Source organism: Taudactylus pleione, unplaced genomic scaffold (assembly GCF_031769625.1).
Source record: "Taudactylus pleione unplaced genomic scaffold, aTauple2 ptg000276l, whole genome shotgun sequence".
Lineage (NCBI taxonomy): Eukaryota > Metazoa > Chordata > Amphibia > Anura > Myobatrachidae > Taudactylus > Taudactylus pleione.
The window spans coordinates 1781696-1803284 of NW_028284678.1; the positions used below are offsets into that span (position 1 = coordinate 1781696).

A 21589-nucleotide genomic window follows, 5' to 3' on the forward strand; every position below is an offset into this window, starting at 1 on the left:
TTATAATATAGTGTTAAAACTACCACTGTGGAAGCCCTTATTAGGGCGAAATGCGTTGGGTACAGTTTTGGGCACGTTTGTTTTGGGTCCCCACAATTTGTGAATCAAAGAATGCAAAGGTGGGGAAACCTTTTTAAAAAATACTTGTAAAACAAATGCTGCGCTTTATTATCTTGAGTATTGTTTTTGCTATGAAAAATATTCTGTAAAAATTTTTTTTATCAAAAAAGATTTTATACTGGAATAAATATATTCATGTTTACATGAATGGTTGATTTATTATATTTTGGGTGTTCTTCCCTTGGTGCGAGCGTTCATTTCTAGTAAAAGGTCATCCACGAAAAAATTCCTTCCAGACAAAGGTTACAACGTGGACCATACAGTCTCAGAGAGGACAACAAGACTTCTGGGTCATCATCGTATCCTCCTCTGCCAAAAGATTGAATCATCAAAAAGAATAGACTGAGATCATTCATCTTTTGCAGATTATAAATCATTATTATTAGCGCCCTTTCCTATATATTTGATATATATATATATATATATATACACAGTCAGGTGCATAAATATTGGGACATTGAAAGAATTTTCATATTTTGGCCTCTATTCACCACCACAATGGCTTGGAAATGAAACAAACAAGATGTGCTTTAACTGCAGACTTTCAGATTTAATTTACATCCAAATCAGGTGAACAGTGTAGGAATTGCAACGGTTTCTATATGTGCCTCCCACTTTTTAAGGGGCCAAAAGTAATGGGGCAAATTAAACAATCCTAAATCTAACTTTCACTTTTTAATACTTTGTTGTAAATCCTTTGCAGGCAATTACAGCCTGGCATAGACATCACCAGACACTGGGTTTCATCCCTGGTGATGCTCTGCCAGGTGTCTACTGCAAATGTCTTCAGTTCCTGCTTGTTCTTGGGGCATTTTCCCTTCAGTTTTGTCTTCATCAAGTGAAATGCATGCTCAATCAGATTCAGGTCAGGGGATTGACTTGGCCATTGTATAACATTCCACTTTTTAGCCTTAAAAAACTGTTTGGTTGCTTTTGCAATATGCTTCGGGTCATTGTCCATTTGCATTGTGAAGCGCCATCCAATGAGTTCTGATGCATTTGACTGAATATGAGCATATAATATTGTCCAAAACACTTCAGAATTAATTCTGCTACTTTTGTCAGCAGTCACATCATCAATAAATACAAGGGAACCAGTTACAATGGCTGCCATATGTGCCCACGCCATGACACTACCACCACCATGCTTCACTGATGAGGTGTTTTGGATCATCAGCAGTTCCTTTCCGTCTCCATACTCTTCTCTTCCCATCAGTCTGGTACAAGTTGATCTATGTCTCATCTGTCCATAGGATGTTGTTCCAGAACTGTAATGGCTTTTATAGATGTTGTTTGGCAAACTCTAAACTCTAATCTGGTCTTTTTGTTTTTGTGGCTCACCAATGGTTTACATCTTGTGGTGAACCCTCTATATTCACTCTTGTGTAGTCTTCTCTTGATTGTTGACTTTGACACATATACACCTACCTCCTGGAGAGTGTTCTTGATTTGGCCAGCTGTTGTGAAGGGGTTTTTCTTCACCAGGGAAATAATTCTTCTGTCATCCACCACAGTTGTTTTCCATGGTCTTCCAGGTCTTTTGGTGTTGCTGAGCTCTCCAGTGCATACTATCTTTTTAAGAATGTTCCAAACAGTTGATTTGGCCACACCTAATGTTTTTGCTATCTCTCTAATGGGTTTGTTTTGATTTTTCAGTATAATGATTGCTTGCTTCACTGATAGTGACAGCTCTTTGGATCTCATATTGAGATTCGACAGGAACTGATTCCAAATGCAAATGTCACACCTAGAATCAACTAGAGACCTTTTACCTGCTTATTAATAATGAAATAATGAGGGAACAGCCCACACCTGTCCATGAAATAGCTTTTGAGTTGATAGTCCCATTACTTTTGGCCCCTTAAAAAGTGGGAGGCACATGTAGAAACCATTGTAATTCCTACACCGTTCACCTGATTTGGATGTAATTACCCTCAAATGAAATCAGAAAGTCTGCAGTTAAAGCACATCTTGTTTGTTTCACTTCAAAACCATTGTGGTGGTGAATAGAGGCCAAAATATGAAAATTCGGTCAATGTCCCAATATTTATGCACCTGACTGTATGTATATATATATATATATATATATATATATATAACAAATTAGACATTTTTATTAGAATTAATAGTGAAATGTCATGGGTCACACAATACATATAGTCCTGGGATGGAACCACATATTAACATCATGTTTGGGGTCATAATGTACAGATTTGTGTTGGCATAATAGATTGTCGCACATTGCGGCAAGCAGATATTGGCAATGCTGGATTTAAGTTTAATATCACATATAACAATGGTTGATTTGAGCTAGCTTTCGGAGGGAACCCAAAGGTGAACTCTTGTAACAGCATCCTGGAGCCTAGGCATCGCCCACTGTTTGAACCAACCAATGACCCCCAGTGAACTGGAAACATCCTGCCCCTGAACGAATGGAAGAAGACACAGCTTACTATTATACTCCCCCATAATTTAACTGTATAAATTAGGCTCCCTGATCCAGAGAGCAGTAGCTGTATTCTACCAGTCATCTGGTGACGACTGCAGTCTGGATCCAGGGAACGCATGCGAACATATGTATACAGGTTTGTAACTCTGACCTCTTTCTTGAACTATATTGTACCACTGTGATAATAATGTTATGTATACTTTCAATACAATATTTATTTTTGTGCGTTGGACAACATAAACTGGTGTGTGTGTGTGTTCACTTGCTTTCACATAGGTTATTATACTGTGATATATATATATATATATATATATATATCCAAGCAAAAGATCAGCAGGCTGCTGTTTATAATGTAAATGAATATTGCAATGCCTACCTTGAGAAAAGGGTCTTGTACGGCCCTGAAACTTCAGCTGAGTGGCATGCATTAAAGTTTTGTCCATTATGATACAAGTCCGGGAGTGCCGCAGATCTTTTGCTTGGATATTGGATTTTTATAGAAGGCACCTTGGCACACATTCCCAATATCTTGAGTGCCAGTTCATATTTGGAATATATATATATATATATATATATATATATATTGCACTGTAATTCATATTGTATTTTTGATATAAAGATAGTGACTATTATGCATACTAGTGATGTTACAATAAGGGAAGGTATTGCATATGCATCACATCTTACGTGCACTGTGCATACACATTGTCATATTGCCATACGCAAAGTGCGTCCACGTGGCGTCAACAGCCATAGTGATATTTAAACAGGAATTCACACAGGCCTGCCCAAACCATGCCCATTTCAGGAGATGTAACATCCTGTTTCTTGTAGGCAACACTCAGAGGAGGAGATTTATCAATGCTTGGAGAGAGATAAAGTGGAGAAAGTACCAACCAATCAGCTTCTAACTGTTATTTTACAGACTGTGTTTGGAAAATTACAGTTACAAGCTCATTGGTCAGTATTTTATCTATCTCTAATTTATTTCTCTCCAAGATTTGATACATATCCCCCCTAGTCCCTTTCTATACTAAAGGCAAACCAGCTAAAAGTACAAAAACTGTATGGTGTCAGGTGACTGTGGTTGCTTAGGTAATTAACACAAAAACCTGCAATAACACCACCTCAAAAGAGCTCTGTATAACCATGGCAACCCTTACTCAGGGGTGGTATACAAGGTCGACATGGTCAATGTTCATAATGTCGACATGAGAATTTCGACATGGTGAAACATCAACTTTTATAGAATGTCGACAAACAGTCCCTGGTGTTCTAGCAATGACTTACCTGGTCCAGACAACTTCTGGGTTTTGTCTGCCAGGTGAGGAGCAATACCAGCAGAGACATCTGACAAGCGGTGTTCCAGTGAGTATTCTCCCCCTATCACTAACCCTAGCCCTACCTCTAAGTCTAACCCTCCACCTAGTGCCTAATCCTAACCCCTCTCCCAATCAAACTCTAACCTTTTCCTAGTTCCTATACCTAACCCTCCCATCCCATAGCATAACCCTAACCTTCTCCTAGTGCCTAACCCTAAACCTCCCATCCCATAGCCTAACCCTAACCTTCTCCTAGTGCCTAGCTCTAACCCTTCCATACTGTAGCCTAACCCTATCCTTCTCCTAGTGCCTAACCCTATCCCTCCCATCCCGTAGCCTAACCCTAACCTCCTAGTGCCTAACCCTAACCCTCTCCTAGTGCCTAACCCTATCCCTCCCATCCTGTAGCCTAACCCTAACCTTCTCCTACTGCCTAACCCTTGACCTCTAATTCCACAGCCTAACCCTAACCTTCTCCTAGTGCCTAACCCTAACCCTCCCATCAAGTAGCCTAACCCTAAACTTCTCCTATTGCCTAGCCATAACCCTCCCATCCCATAGCTTAACCCTAACCTTCTCCTAGTGCCTAACCCTCCCATCCCATAGCCTAACTCTAACCCTCTACTAGTGCCTAACCCTATCCTTCCCATCCCGTAGCCTAACCCTAACCTTCTCCTAGTGCCTAACCCTATCCTTCCCATCTAGTAGCCTAACCCTAACTATCTCCTAGTGCCTAACCCTCCCATCCCATTGCCTAACTCTAACCTTCTCCTAGTGTCTAACCCTAACCCTCCAATCAAGTAGCCTTATCTTAACTTTCTCCAAGTGCCTAACTCTAATCCTCCCATCCCATAGCCTAACCATAACCTTCTCCTAGTCCCTAACTCTCCCATCCCATAGCCTAACCATAACCTTCTCCTAGTGCCTAACCCTCCCATCCTGAAGCCTAACCCTAATGCCCACATTGTCTGGATTTCACATGTTGACATTTCAGATATTGACATTGTGAACATGTCAATATTCTGGAGGTGTCAATATGTTGCCTGTCGACAATTCAACAATGTTGACATAATAATTGTTGACACTGTGGTGTCGACATTATGATTGTTGTCATTGTGAATGTCGACCTTATGACTGCATCCCCCCTTACTCATAGCAGCCAGATCCAGGCCTAGTTTGAGTGGGCTTATTGTGTTTAGACCGACAAATCAGTACACCCCACTGAAAGGTGTAACAAACACCAGCACTGAATGCTGTAAAGAATCTCCATAGCAACAATGCCATACTACAGATTTGTTATCAGAATGCATTGAAAGCCATGAAAAGGGATAACAAAGAAAAAAGGTGGTCCAGGTCCAGCATGGTACCGGACCAACATGCCCCCTTGGTGCACTGTCATGAGGATTACATAGTTTGCTGAGCAGGCAAGGCCATGCCCCCATACATACTGTAGCAGTGCCCCCAGTCTAGCACCAGGACCTGCAACATGTCTCTGTAGCCCTGGACAGGGATATGCATAAGATCTATGCTTGCTGCCAATATATTGTGTTAGAAAAATACGTAATCAAAATCATGCCTCATCGCTTTCATTTAGAAAGGACTATGACAATTTTAGGGCAGACTCTCAATTGTAATACTTTAGATCAAAGGGCTTGATCAAATAATTATAAAAAAGAAAATGCTTTGATGCAACCGCAGCTGGGAATTTGTACATAGCAGCTGTGTGAGAACATTGAAATGTTGCAGCCACCAGAATTTGTATTGAGGTGCCAATAGCAGCTTTGCAAATCCAAGTTACTGTATACAAAGATGCAGCAAATCAATCGATTATCGGACTTTTTTAACGCTAAGGTCACGCAAAATGGCTGCAGGAACTGAGATGCCGAAGCTATCCGGCTAATGCCACCGCGGCTGTGCAGCCATGTACAGAGATGTACGCTAATGCCACCGCAACTGTAGCTCTTTTGCAAATCAATCGATTATCGGACTTCTGAGTAACCCTATGGTCGCACTGTATGGCTGCGGGACCTGAGATGTCAAAGCTATTTTCACCTCACACGGGATAACAGTTGTAGGCAGGGACACACTCCAAAAACCATCACAACATGCCTGCGTTTGATGTGCCACCTCTCAATTGCTGCCCAAAAATGGCCCCTGTCTGTCATTCACTTGAGATCAAACCCTCACTGCGAGCGACATCAGTATTGAAACAGCGCATTTTCAGTGCAACTTAGACACACACGCAGATCACCGATAATCACTCACACTGTGTAAACTTTGGCATTGCAGCCATTTCTGAAGCAGGTCCACTGGTAAAAAAAATGAAACACATTGGGTCGGATTCAGATTTGGGAATAGAGGGCCTGATTCAGTACGGAGTCACAATTGCGATCGCAGCTGCAAATCCATACGAAATGCCGCTGCTAAATTAAGCTAATGCCAAAGCTTAGCCGGCATAATGATGCCCGCTGTTGCTTTCTAATAAGTGTCCAATCTCACTCTTCTGCATACACATCGGTACCATCGACGCACATCGGTCACTCACGTAGCATTTACGACATGTCTGAAAAAAAGCAGACACTACAAGTCTCCTTGCATGCAGAGAGTATCAAATTTCTGTGCAGGAAATGGCATTCAAACAGGCACACCTGCTTTTCTCTGACCAGTCCCCCGTCACCACCCCCAAACGCTGACATCCTGTCGCTTACTCTGCGATGGGTTCCTCCATGCATCTGTAAACGCAGTGCGGCTTATACACATGCGTGATGGAAAACAATCGCTCAATGTGTGTCCGTAGTTGTCGGTACTTAATCGAGCCCATAGTAAGAAAGAGCAAGTTCAGTAACTGAGCATCTTGGTAAAACCATGCTGCACGGCAGGTGGGGCAGATATAAAATTTGCAGAGGGATACAGATTTGAAAGAGCTGAGTCCAACATAAAATCTAAATTGCAGTGTAAAAATAAGACTGTCCAGCATTTGTGTGTTACCTGCCACAGCAGCCAGTATTATGTACCAGAGATGTGCTGTTCCGTCTTTCTGAAATATGAACACACCCAAACTTCCGAGTCAAATTGAGTTCCGGGTTCCGAGTCAAATTGAGTTGCAGTTCGGAATCACTTTGGGGTTCTGAGTGGGACCGATTTCCGGCTCGGGTCTGCTGTCAGCTCGGAAGTCAGATTTAAAAAATAAACTTGGGTTTGGATTGCATGTAAACAGGTCTGAATTACATTTTAGTTGTTTTTTACATTTTTGTATCGATTTTTAAGGCATCCAAAACCGAATCAAAACCAAATCCGACCAAAACACTTGAGGGTGGCTTTGGCAAAACCAAAACACAATGATGAAATAGAACCAAAACCAAAACACTGGGGTCCATGCAGGGCCGGCTCTAGGGGTGTTCGACCAGTGCAGTCGCATAGGGGCGCCACCCATAGAGGGCGCACCCGTCCCCAACATCCCAATTTCATTGGGACAGTACTGTCCCGTTGTTCCACCCGTGGGCCAAAGTGGGCCGCAGGTGGTCAAATCGAGAGGTTGGGGACCCCCACCGCTGCAGCTGTGTGGCGGTGCAGGACCCCCGGAGTGTTAATGGATGCAGCGCGCGTATGCGCGCGGCATCCATTCACTGATGGGAGAAGCCTGAGGGAACCCCAACCAGTGACGGAGGGCTGGGCTTTACCCCCAGCCTGACGTTATTTGGAGGCGTGCCATGCAGGCACGCCTCCAAATAACGTCACTTAGGGTGTGTGGCCTATGGCAAAGAGGCCGCTCCTCCAATTTCAAAGACACGGGCGATTACAGTGTGCATCGTAACCGGCCACCACAGGGTGCTCAGACACCTGGAACCAGCCTTGGGTCCATGCACATCTCTAGTATTTATCCCACATGCAAAAATAATGTATGCATTTGTGTTTGTACACAGTTACTTGCTCTATCTAACTCTATACCCAAATCTGAATCAAGTCCATTGTCATTGTCAGTGTCTGTGTGCATGGCAATTTTCATGATTAAGCGCATCTGCAAATAGAGAGTTATGATGGAATATATCAGCAAAACCTTAATTATAAAGATTGCTAGGTTAGAACTCCTCAATCATATGAACTCTCTAGTCAATGCCATTGTATTTATTTATTGTATTATGTTAACATTCACATTATAAAGACTCTAATTATTCCGAATAATGTGTAAGAAATGCTCGGCCTTGGATATCATCTATTTTAGCAGAAAAGAAAATAGACAGCTCTGAAGTAATTTTACATACAACATCTTAACACAAATTACCCAAAATATATAGCATTGACATAATGATATGAGCTTTTCACTCTAAGATATAACTATTATCTTTGAATAAAACATATACTGTAAATGAAAGGATTTCGGGATTGAAGACTGACATTCTGTATAAAACAGCAATTTTAAATTATGAGGCTGGGCGGAACCAACTGCTAGGGGCTCTTCAATCTACTGTAAATGTCTAATAGTATATATTACCTGTTATATTATAAAATAGTATCATATGATTGCTTGCTTATTTACACTGTGTGAAGAAATCAGTTGGATCACTGAACAAAAAGACAGATATATAAATTATATCGAGTGTGAATATGCATTAAAAGCTGCAGTCATTTAATTGACTAATTTACTTCATAGCAGATAATGTATGCCCTGCTGTAAGTTATTAGAATTTAACAATGGATGTTTTTAACTGTGCTAAATAAAAGGGAACTGGATGGACAATATATAATTAAATGTAAAAGCTGATATTTGGAGACTGTCACCAAGAGACTAGAGATAATATAAAGTAGTAAAATACTATAAAGGTAACTGTTGTTAAATTGTCTTTTGATGTTTATGTTAATGAATAATATTTATATGCTAGTTACAATGACTTGTTTTTTTTCTCCGTTACGCTTGGAATATGAATAATGATATTTTAAATATTTTTGGAATGGGATGACCAACCCCTGTACCCTAATTTATTGGTAGAATTCAATTGCTTGTATATTCATATTATTATACACAACACATTTTAAAACTCTTTGCGTATGATAAATGGTGCTGAAACCAATCAGCTCCCAACTGTCATTTTTCAAACAGATGACAGTTGTGAGTTGATTGGCTGGAGCACCATTATCATACGCAATTAGTTTTAAAACTCATTGCGTACAATAAAACTCATTGATAAATGGGCACCAGTTTCAGAATTAACATTCATACAGTCAATTTTGGATCAGTAATTTGTTTTCCATTTAATCTATTAATCAAGCCCTTATTCCTATGTTTATATCACGCGTAAAGTGGCCGCCAATGCAGTTGCTTCCAGTGATCGGAAAACAGTGTGAAAAACCACCTGTATTTAGTTAACTGCATCTATGCGACTGCATTGCCCCCAGCCCCCCACTTGTGTGAGCGGCTGTCATCAATATTATCTGCACCAGTCCTATCCAAGACCGTAACTGGGGGTGTGCACATGGTGTTGTCACCTAGGACACAGAGCCCTCGGGCACCAACATTGCTGCCCCACTGTACCTGAATTTGGTTGGCAGGCTGTCTGGATTGGCACCCTGCAGGCAGTAGTGCTGCTACAGACCTTTCTGAAGCGTCTTAAGGAAGCTCTGTGCAGTGAACTGCTTCCTGATGCCCAGGACTCTGGCCCCTTTGGGGAGCAGGGCCTGCGTTGGGGGTGGCAGAGAGTCCTGCTCAGCCACTGCCGCCCAAAATGGTTGTTTCATTGGATTTCCCTCAAAATAACTTTGCACATAGTATGTTCCCTCCGTTACTTTATCTAATTTTGTTAATACTGATCCATACGAATCTATGCACACCAACAGAAATATAGACACACTATAGATGCACCTTGTAAATTACCTCAAAACTTAATGTAAAACAATATACTAACATATCATAACACCCATTTAAAAATAAAAAAACAATTACTTTAAATATTAAATTGCACATACCGGATTATCCAGCGACATGAAAGGTTTGGTTCATAAGGATGTGGATAGTTTTTGGAATGAATTGTTCCAGAATCTTCAGTTAATAAAAACTGACCATCACAAGGGGAGGCTGAAAAATATTATTACATTTATTTATTGTATTTTTCTTTCCAACCATGGAATTATGTTGTTACACTTGTTCCGCATATATGTGAAGTTTCCTGAGAACACATGTTGGAGACAATTAAAAAAGGTTCTTTTTTTTAAAGAACACCAACTGTAATATAATAGCGGGCATATTTATTATTTGCATTCAAAGTTTTTATTTAAATCAACAAAAAAGAAGAAACACATCCACAGTATTCCACAAAAACACAAAATTATATTATTATACAACATAAAATAAATCACAAATAATATAAGACAAGTGAAAAATGTACAATAAAACCTGGAACAGAACATAGGGTAAAAAAGGGAAAAGGGGGGGGGGAATGAGAAGGGAACCGCCCAAAATAATATCCTAAAAATTAATTAAAATAGGAGGCGAGTCAACAAATTCCACTGATATGGCCTGAATAGGAGGGAGAATCTTTAAACAGAAACCATGGTACCCATATGTCACTGAACTCTCTATATCTAGTAGCCCCAGACATCATAAGATCATCCATAGACATATAGAAATCCAATCTGGAGAACCGCTCAGCTATAGTTGGGGGTTCGGTGATCTCCAGTGGACTGGGATTACCATGTTGGCAGCACTGTTGAGGTGTTTCATAATCGATTTTTATATAAAGACACAGGACTCTCTATCTTATAGAGGAGCCAGAAATCAGGTTCTGTGCTAATGTACTGGCCTCTAATGTCTTTAGATAAAAAGATGACTGAGTTCCAGAAGGCGCATAAAGAAGCACATTCCCACCATATATGGAGAGGGGAACTAACAGCGGAAACACCAGGGTACATTTTAGCAAGGTTTTAGCAAGGACTGAGGGGCATCTGTACCAGTGGGCAAAAATTTTAAACTGAGTCTCCACTACTGAATAGCTAACCAAACAGGACATAGTGGTCTAAAAAATCTTATCCCAATCTTTAGGGACTAATTGTATGCCCAGAACCTTTTCACAGTCAGCTGTGAAGCGTGGCAATGTGGAAAATGTGTCTTCAATAAGTAATTTATATCCATAAGAGAGAAAATGTTGGGGATGGTACTGGGACTGACACATCGATTCAAAAGGAGTTGGGAGTCTACGAGCAGCCTTTCGGATCGATTTACTAGACAGAAAATGTTGTTTAGGAAGATATCTCCAATTCTCAGAGGCCGGTATATCTCAAGTCTCTTGAATTTGGTTAAAAGTAAGCACCCCAGACAAGGACACCAGCTGACCGACACACGTCACCTCAACCTGTATCCAATGTCGATATGTGGAGAAAATTACTCCTGGGAGAAATTCCATATTATGAAAAAGTGGGGTCATAGGAGAGATTGTAGAGGAAACACATGGTCTTTTCCTTAATGATTCCAAAGAGTTGGAGTCAGGCCTACAGTGAGGTGGGCAGGGGCAGATTGGGATGCAAAACCAGCCCGGGAAATTTCTGGAAGCAGCCCTAATTGAGGTGTGGTTAGTTGAGGGGACGGGTCTGTAGAGGGGGGTGAGATCAGGGCCATAACAGGGCAGAGTTGCAGCCTGTACAGGCCCCGCCCACTAAGTGTGCAACGTCATGACATTGTGCACATGTGCTCATGACATCCTGGTGTTGCGCGAACAGGGGTTGCTGCAGTCAAAATCCAAGCACCAGAATCCTGATGGTAAGTATTACAGTTAGGGGGAGGGTTAAGTTTAGGACTAGGGCTTAGGCACTAGGGGGAGGGTTAGGCTATGGGAGGGAGGGTTAGGCTGAGGGTGGGAAGGTTAGGATTCTTACCTAGTTGGGTCGAGATTCCGACTGTCGGGATGCTGCTTTTAGTATTGTGACCGCCGGGATCCGGTACCCAACCTAATTGAAAGTAATTGTTGTTTTCCTATTGTGTTTGTGAATGCTACTTAAGGGGTCACCAAACCTAGAGTACAAAGTAAATTATATAACAGAACTATCAAACTCCCTGTCAGTTATCCCTTTGAAGAATACTAGGTTGTGGGCCTGATTCAGAGCCGAACGCTCTGACCAGAGTGCTCGCTCTGAATCAGGGCCCTCCTCCATGAAAATGGAGCGTCCTCCTGGACGCTCGCATAGCTGTGGGTGACCACCCACAGCTTATGCAAGCATCCATGATGATGGTCGCGATGGTCAAGACCATCGCGGCCATCGGGCTTGCGACGGAGACCCTGCGGTAGGGTCTCGTTGCCGCAAGCCCTGGAGTGATTTTGGCTCTATCAGAGCCAAAATCACTCCCACTGACATCACTAGTGATGTCAGCGGGGCTGGCTTCAGACGGTAGGCGTTACCATGGGAACGCCTCCGTCTGGCAGCCACGCCCCCGGTGCGCCCACCAAAGGGGGCGTGCTGTCAATCAACATCGACAGCACGCCCCCTTTGGTGCGAGACCCGGAGCAACGGAGAGCCCGTCGCTATCCGGGTCTCGCGCATGCGCGCGACGGAGCTCCCTCCATCGTGCGCATGCACAGTGGGGCAACATCGACCCGCTTGCGAGCGTCCTGAGCTCGCGAGCTGGTCTGAATGACCCCCTTAATTCACTAGAGGACTGGAATGCAATCGCTGCTGCATTCTCTCATGGATCGCAGTTGCTAAAATATGCTAATGCCCTTCAAAGCACAGCCAAGCACAGGGATGCCCACTACTGCTTTCTCATATCCTATGACGATGTGCAACGGTACCATCGCCGTACATCGGGCAGTCACCCAGCATTTAAGCAGGTCTGACCGGCCGCAAACACTGCACCTTTCCTGACATGCAGAGGTTTCATACTCTGAATGCAATTGCAAGGGCTAATTTATGCATGCCCATGAAACGGCGTTCAAACGTTCAGACACACCTGCATTTTTTGGACAACCCCCCCCATTACCTCCCCCAAATGCTGACCTGTCACTCACTTTGCGAATAGATCCTCTGTGCGAACGTAATCGCACTGCAATCACTGTGAATGCGCAATAGTAAACAAATGCTCGTTGTGCGGAAATATTGGCATTGCGTTCCCTGGTGAATTAGGCCCACTTAGTGCAGTTTTTTAACCATCTTTTACAGGCAATGGCTGAGAACAGTACATTATACTGCACATAAAATGTGAATGTAAAGTCAGACATCTCAAGTTATGGTAGGAAAACTTTTCCATATACATGTTTAAATGTTATTAGCTGTTTTTTATTATTATTTATTTGTAGTGGTTCTGTAAGGCTAGTTACACATGGGTGTTTTGAGTGTTTGCATGTTAAAGCCCCATGACCTCCAGCAATTACACTGTCCCCCAAATCAGTTTCTTCCTACCTTGTCCTCCTGTCATGTGAAAAGAGCAGGGAGCCGGGACACAGTCAGTGTGGTGAGGAGGGGACGCAGAGGAGGCACATGCAGTGACTCAATCGAGGAGCAGGAAGAGGAGGGCTGATCCGTGCAGCCAACTGAGACCCGTGATAGGTAGGCTGGTGACCCCTGGGGAGGGACCAGCCAGTGTGTAGCAATGTCGGACAGGCTGGCCCCAGTCCCCGATATGAGTGAGAAGCCTGGCCTGCCTCTCACTGCCCTGGCCGCTGCTGTGTGCCGCGCGGCCGCAGCACACACTTGACAGATGTCAGCAGCACCTTATCATGCTCAGCGCTGCTCCAGCTCCTTTCGCGGCAGCCACAATTAGTTGAATTAACCAGGCATGGGAGAGAGCGCGGCCACTGAGGGGAGCACAATGCCCAGCCCAGCGGGAAATGTCCCGCTGTCCCTGTGGCCCAATCCGCCCCTAGAGGTGGGTAATAGAGGGAAGGGCCTGTAACCACGCTGTCAATATAAGGCATGCTGAGAGACCGTGGCTCTCAAGCCTCACCCATTGTCTGTCAGAATCTGGCCGGGTCCATTCGAGGACTCTACTGAGGGCCACCGCTTCATAGTAAGTAAAGAAATGGGGCAACTGAAACCCCCCCAAGTGTCTACGTCTGAAGAGAACGTCATGTCTAAAGCGAGGTCATCTTTCACCCCACACAAAGTCTTCACCAAGCGGTGAATGTTCAGAAACCAGCTCTTAGGGACGTAAATCGGGAGAGTCTGGAGCAGATAAAGTATTCTAGGAAGTATATTAATTTTGATTATACTCGCCTTACCCAACCACGAGAACGTACCCCGATATCAGTCCCGAAGTTCACTTCTGATCTTTGTCAAAAGGGGTAAAAAGTTATCTGAAAACAACCTGGACAGGTCACGGTTCAACCAAATCCCCAAGTATTTAAGTTTTGAGGGATGCCAGGAGAAGGGGAAAGAGGCCTGTAAACCTTCCACCACTGTGGGGGGGAGTGAAAGGTTAACTGCTATAGATTTACAGTAGTTTATTTTGAAATTAGAGAGCGCACCAAAGTCCCAGAACTCAGAAAGTTAGGTACAGAAATAGAGGGGTTGGTAAGGACTGCCAGAAGGTCGTCGGCAAACAAGGCCAGCTTATATTCACGCCCATCTACAAACAACCCAGAAATGTCCGAGTTTAATCTGATAGCCCTAACCAACGCCTCCATACACAAAACAAAAATAATGGGGGATAGGGGGCATCCCTGTCTAGTGCCATTAAAAATCCACACTGGTTCGGAAAGGGCACCATTTATCTTAATACGTGCCATAGGTGTGGAATATAAAGCCAAGATCCTATGCAAGGAGGCGGACCCAACCCCATGTGTGCCAATAAACCCCTCATGAAATTCCAATTTATTCTATCGAAGGCCTTCTCTGCATCAGTGGATAACAGAAGAGCTGGTGACTTTTCAGTTACATCAAGATGCATCAGGTCAATTACCTTGGTAGTGTTGTCGCTTGCCTCCTGGCACGGGACAAAACCAACCAGGTCTGAATGAACTAACACAGGAAGAAGAATCTTCAGTCTGTTCGCAATAAATTTGGCAAATAGTTTAATATCTGTATTCAGTAGGGAGATAGGCCTTTAGCTGGAGCACAGGGATGGGTACTTACCGTCCTTATGTATAACTGCAACATGGGCTACAAGGGACTGGGATGAAAACCTAGCTTATCAGATACAGAGTTAAAAGCCAGCAACATCTTGGGTAAAAGAGTGGTCTTAAACATTTGATAATATGAAACCGTATAGCCATCGGGGCCCAGACTTTTACCAGTAGGGGTGTTTTTTAGAGCTTTTTCCAATTCCTCCAACATGAATGGGCTGTCTAACCAGTCTCAATCCTGGTTGAAGATATCATGGAAACTAACCTTCCGGAGATAATTAGATACAGTTTTCTGAAAATCAGCAACCTCTGCGTGAGAGCCCAATGACGAAAGGTTATACAGCTTCGAATAGTAAGACTGAAATGCTGATGCAATATCAGGGGTCAATCTACAATCCCTACCAGTCCCATCCTTAACCACCTCTATAAAAGACACCGCTCTCTGAGCCCGCAAGGCCTGTGCCAATAACTTACCTGATTTATTGCCCCATTGAAAATAATGATTTTTACATAAACGAAAATCTATTTTCACCCCTTCATTCAATAGTTTATTGAGTTCAGAGTGGGCCAAGGATAAAGCTTTCTGATCTGCAACTGACAAAGAGGCTTTGTGTTTTAATTCAAACAATCTAATTTGCTGGAGCAAGTGTAGCTTATGACCCTCTCATTGTTTTTTAATATAAGAACCCAGATGGATCAATTTCCCCTTCAATACACATTTGGGAGCCTCCCAAACAGTAAGGCTGGAAACCACAGGAGTGTCATTTAGTTTAAAATAGTCTATGAGAGTCTGGTCCAACTGAGGTTTACAATAAGCATCTGAAAGAAGGCTTCCATTTAAGCGCCAAGTGCAAGGTTTAAAAGGAAGAAGACTGGTAGAGAGTGTAAGAGTGATCGGGGCATGGTTAGACCAACTCATTGGTTCAATATAGGTATGTTGTAAGAGATGTAAGAACCTATGGGTCAAAAAAGAATAGTCCAATCTAGAATAAGAGTTGTGGGGAGAAGAAAAAAATGTATAGTCTCGGTCAGTAGGGTGTTGTAAGCGCCACGAATTGATCAGCTGGTGCTCGTTTAGCGTGTGTCTAACACTTCGGTATGGTTTAGTGGAGCAACTATGGGGGAAATGGAAGTATCCACATCAGGATGAAGTGTCCCTTTCAAATCGCCCCTAGAATGAGGGTCCCCTCTTTCAAGGCATTGATACAGTCTAACACTATTTTTAGGAATGAGGATTGGTTGGTATTAGGCGTGTAGAGACATGCAAAGGTGTAAATCTGACCATGGAGAGTGCCGACCATCAACTATAGAAAAGCGCTCCTAATCGTAAGATTGTTGCGCCTGCCTCTGTTGTCCAAGTCCTCCAACCGCTGGGACATGGCAGTGATCAAAGATGGCTGGCTTACCACCACTTCACATAGACCATTATAAGCATCCATTGAGGTGTCTTGAAATTCCTCACATTGAGAGACACTCTCGCCCAGGTTTGAAATGTCTGCTTTTATTTCCGCTAGTTCTGAATTGATACTAGCATGAAGATTATGCTCTAGAGAGGTAAAGTCTGGACGGGTAGGCATAGAGTGCAAGAGTCGGAGTATTTGTGAAAAATCATTCCATCAGGGGTCTGGACAGACTGGGAGGAAGCAGCAGGAGAGTCAGATTCAGCCACAGGTTCGTGACTTGGTGAAGGCAAGGAGCAGGAGTCATCACTGAGCGGTGATGGGACTGTCGGCTTGAGTGCTCTTGTACCTATAATAGTAGTATGCGCTGAGGTTTTCAATATGTCCCGCAATTACAGCAAAATTCCACAAGAGGGCGCTCAAGTGATAAAAATAAAAACTGTTAGAACTCTGGACCTCATTCAGTCATTAGATGCAAACGGTTGCTCTGAATTAGGGCGGCTGCTTGCATCTTGTAGTGCCGCCTCTTGGTCGATCACTAAGCTGTGGGTTACCATCCACAGCTATAGTGACTGACCAGGGTGATGGTCGTGATGGTCAAGACCATTGCGACCATCTGGGCTTGTGACACGACCCTAAGGTTGGGTCTCGGCACTCGCAAGCCCCAGGGAGCTTCCTGCTCTGATCGAGCAGGAAGCTCCCCACTGACATCACTGCTGATGTCAGTGAGGCCGCCCCCAAATGGCAAGCATTCCTTTGGGAATGCCTCCGTTTGGCCGGCCATGCCCCCTGCCCACCTCCCAAATGGGGCGAGCTGTCACTCACCATCAACAGCTCACCCCCTTTGGTGCAAGACCCCTAGCGATGGAGCGCCCGTCGCTAGCCGGGTCTCACGCATGTGCAAGTCAGAGCCGGCTTCAACGTGCGCATGCCAAGTGGGGGAACATCGACCTGGTTGCGAGCGCTCAGCCCTTGCGACCGGGTCTGAATGACACCCTCTGTCTGAAGTGCAGTGAATAAATTAATGATGGCCATGCCCACTGTCTTCGGAGATTGGCTCCTCTAGACCTGGTACATAGGATTCAAAGCAGGAATAGTGCCAGCAGCTGCAAGGTAAGTGCAGGGTCTTCACTTCTGAGTGATTCCAGGCAGCTGGGGAGCCAGGGATTACAGCAAAGGGTGCTTGGGTCTCTGCAAAAATCCAGGTCCTGGCTCAAATGAGGACAGTAGGCCTCAATCTTTAGGGATGCAGGAAGCTTTCCTAATCTCTGTAATAACTACTGCCTGCTATGTGCCTGATGAGAAACTCAGGTAGAGCACTGGCAAGATCTCAGGGGCCAGGCAAGGGAGGAATATAGAGGATATAATTCAGAAAGGCTAGGAGCCCTGAAACTACATGACCTCCTCGAATGGCTGCCAGGCCACGCCACCGGGTATATTTATTAATTATCGGAAAATGCCCAACAATTATAATTTCTTGTCACTGCTTATCCTGGCAATAAGAAATTAGGGATCAATAGGATATATGAATAATTATGTCCAGGGACAGCAGTTCTGAATAGGGGCCCATCCCTGCGATGTGTTAGAAGTAAAGTGACTTTACTTCTAGGTTTAAGACTCTGCCACGCTACTACATATGTGTGGTCATCTCCCAGAAAGTTTTGTGAAGTGTGCATAGTTGTCTATCTATATGCCCGCTCCCAGATGAGGCAGCCAGGTCGACTGAGCAAGGACTGAGCTGGGGACGAGGTGCGGAAGGAGGCGTTATTGGTCGTGGTAGTGTAATTGTGTCATTGTGGCCCTGCCCCCACTTTATAATGCCAAGATTACTGGCATTGTAAAGTGGCGGGATTGGCTACGATGATGCCATTCAGCATGAATCGTTTCATTTGCTTCCAGGACCACCCACTTTACTCAGAGAGTGGGCAGCGCCTGGAAGATGCGGCGGTGTACTGTGCATTGCAGCCTCCGGTAGGCTTGAATGCTCTTCCAGGCAGCCAAGAGCAGCACCCAAGATTCGGGAGCCTCCCGGCCGTTCCCGGAGAGTAGTCACATAAGCTACAATGGTGTTTTTAGCATTTTAGCGGACCCAACAGAAACCTCTGGGGACGGCTTTTGCCTTCAAAAATAGCTGCCCGTAGTATGTATCTCTGAGACCTGCTGCAGTCCCTCATATATATGTTCATGAGGTGTAGATTGCAAAGACGTTGTTTTTAATTAGTGCCAATCTCTAATCTCCCTATTTAAAAGAATAAATGCATACAAAAACATTATATTATTTTATCCAATAGCAAGTGTGATACAGGTGTTAGATACCCTATAACAATGAAGTTTAGTACTATATTTTTGTGACAGTTTGATGTCATCTAAATTTAATCTGCAATATAGAAATGGGTTGTGCAAAATTGAAGACTTTGTATTAAACTATTGTATATTTATAAATTCACAATTGTACAAAGGGGTGCTTAGCTCCATCTTTTGCAGTATTTTCTTCACATGTATTGATTTTCCATATAATTTCACCACTAAATAAAGTTCATGAAATGGATAAGCAAAAATTTAATTCAGTATTCAAATCAATGATCCTCCTATGGCCCTGAAGTGTTGCTTCATCTACTTAATTAAATATGCGACTCAATCGCAAAGACGCGATTTCTCAAGAACCCCCCTGTTACCTGAAGCCCAAGGTTCATAGAAGCTTTCAACACTGAACAAATGCATCCATAGCCTTCAATTGAGTTCTAAGAAAGTTATTGACCAGTTGTAGTTTCCCCTTTAGAAAATGGGAATGGTTTAGCATCTTGATTTCAGGGAATGTGGAATTACCAACAGAGAACCCAAATACTTACTAGAATTCCATGCATCCTAGTTTGTTAAGGACATGGGGTAGATCTACTAAGCCTTGGATAGAGATAAAGTGGTGAAAGATAAAGTACCAACCAATCAGCTCTTAACTGTCGTATTCCAGGCTATGTTTGAAAAATGATAGGAGTTGATGGGTTGGTACATTATCTTCATCCACTTTATCTCTCTCCAATGCTCATTGCATCTACCCCATGTTTTTTTTCCCTCAACAATCTTCAATGGAAAATACCGATACAACCCACCCTTTTTTGCATCTATGATCATTCACTTTTAGCTACACTTACCTCCAGGGAGAGCGCTTCTGATAAGAACTGTCCCAGTGAAGAGAAGACTTACATGACCTGGGCATCCTATTGCACTTGAGGGGCCACCAGCCTGAGCAATCTGCAGGGGGAGGCATCCCTCTCTGGATATTTTTGCGAAAAAAATACTATACTCTAAAGCAGGGGTGGGGAACATTTTTTCTGCCAAGGGCCATTTTGGTATATATAGTTTTTTTGTGGGCCTAGTGCAGGCCATGCCCCCTTAGTGTGACATCACAAGAGTCCAGGGCCACACTTGCCGGTGATTACAGCAACAGTCTGAAGTGTCATAAGGATGCTCCAGGCGGCACTGCTGCATAGATTCTGGCTGCAGGGTGCTATTCTATGCACCCTGCTAGCCAGATGTGGCTAGCAGAAAAAAGCTCAAAGGGCCAGATCAAATGATTGAGGTTCCCCATCCCTGCTCTAAAGGTTCCCAAATGCAGTCCTCAAAGCACCCTAACTGTTCAGGTTTTAGTGATATCCATGGTTAAACACAGATGGCTAAATCAAATTTACTTAGGTACTACTTACTGTTAGTCACCTGTGGGTAAGCTTGGATATCTCTAAAACCTGAACTGATGGGGTGCTTTGAGGACCATGTTTGGGAACCTCTGCCATAGTCTCCTAGTGTCACAAGACTGTAGAGGATTAAGTATTATTAATCTAACATCTAGTATATGCGCTTCCAGAGACAGAGGAGCAAGGTCTAATTTATTCAACAGGGACCTCCAAGATTTGGGCTTTCCTGCGCATCAGTACACAGGTCACACATCCTGCACTGGTTCCTAAAGTGATATCCTGAGGAGGCAGAGAAACGCGTAAAGGCACACTTTATTTTCAAGGACCAGTTGGTATTGTACTACACAAATTATCTCCCGGGAGTATCGTGAGTACAGGACGTTTTTTAAGCCGGGACTCCAGTTTACTGAAGGGGAATATCCCCATGGGCTCACGCCCTCACTGAGGAGTGATCTACATGCCCTATGTTTGGGCTATATGCACATTTACAAATATCTTGGATACATACAAACATTTTTGTTTGCAAGTAATATGCTGTAAGCCTAGACAAATGTATGCCTACTACTAACCACTTTCTGCCAATATATGTGGAATTATTTCAAAAAGACGTGCATACTAACCATTCGCTTTGGACAGAGGCTAACGTTATATCTGTATGTATAGAGTTTAAGCATATATCTCCATCGGCTCACATCCTCACTGAGGAGTGATTTATATGCCCTATGATTGGGCTAGATGCGCATTTCTAAACATCTTGGATGCATATAAACATCGTATTTGTGAGTGATATGCTGTAAGCCTGGACATATGCATGCTTGCTACTAACTATTTTTTGTCAATATATATGTGGAGTTATTTCAAAAAGACTTGCATACTAACCACTTGCTTCGGACAGAGACTAACACTATATCTGCATGTATAAAGTCTAAGCTTAAGACTCTTTCTTTGTGGGCTTACACCCAGGCCGCAAGTATATTGGCACACCAACCAGCGTGGCTTCTGCAGTATTGACTGCTAAATTTAATTTATACAAATATTTATACATGTTTGTCTGTTATGTTTGTTTGTATCACAGGTAGTATATCCTTCCATTGATACTTTTTAGTATTGATTGTTATTTTTATAGACCATTTTTATTTATATTATGGTCCAATATTTGTCAATTTCTTGAGTAAAATACCAGCCGGTCTTTTCTATTAATCTTTAGTGATTGTCTAATTTTCTATGTAATATTTATGTTATTAAACCCTGTCTATTTAGCGCTGTCTATTATTTTTGTTTTTATCTTTTGGTAATAGGTAAGGCATAGACCTATTTTTAGGATAGCAGCTGTGGATGGGATTTAGACCTTGTTTTCAAATACCAATTTACATGTGTATGGTTTAGAGCGTTTAGTTTTTGTACTTCCCTTGATAGGGGAAATTCAAAAGGAACAAGAGTATTGCAAAGGAGAGACAAAAACTAAACCAAAATACACAGGGCGCTTTAGGAAGTCACAGAGATATAACCGCGGAAAATAATAGAAAAGCCAAGAACATACACTGGGACATCTCAGATGCAACAGGGA

The 21589-nt window shown here is 43.1% G+C and overlaps 1 protein-coding gene across 1 annotated transcript in view; it reads right to left on the bottom strand.

The window, feature by feature from the left end:
- The window catches only part of TMPRSS15 (transmembrane serine protease 15), a 441506-nt gene that overhangs the window by 290378 nt on the left and 129539 nt on the right, over window positions 1-21589 (bottom strand). Inside the window, exon 9 of the mRNA XM_088481702.1 lies at window positions 9853-9961. Coding sequence (XP_088337828.1) covers window positions 9853-9961 — 109 coding nt within the window. The remainder of the gene's footprint in view (window positions 1-9852; window positions 9962-21589) is intronic.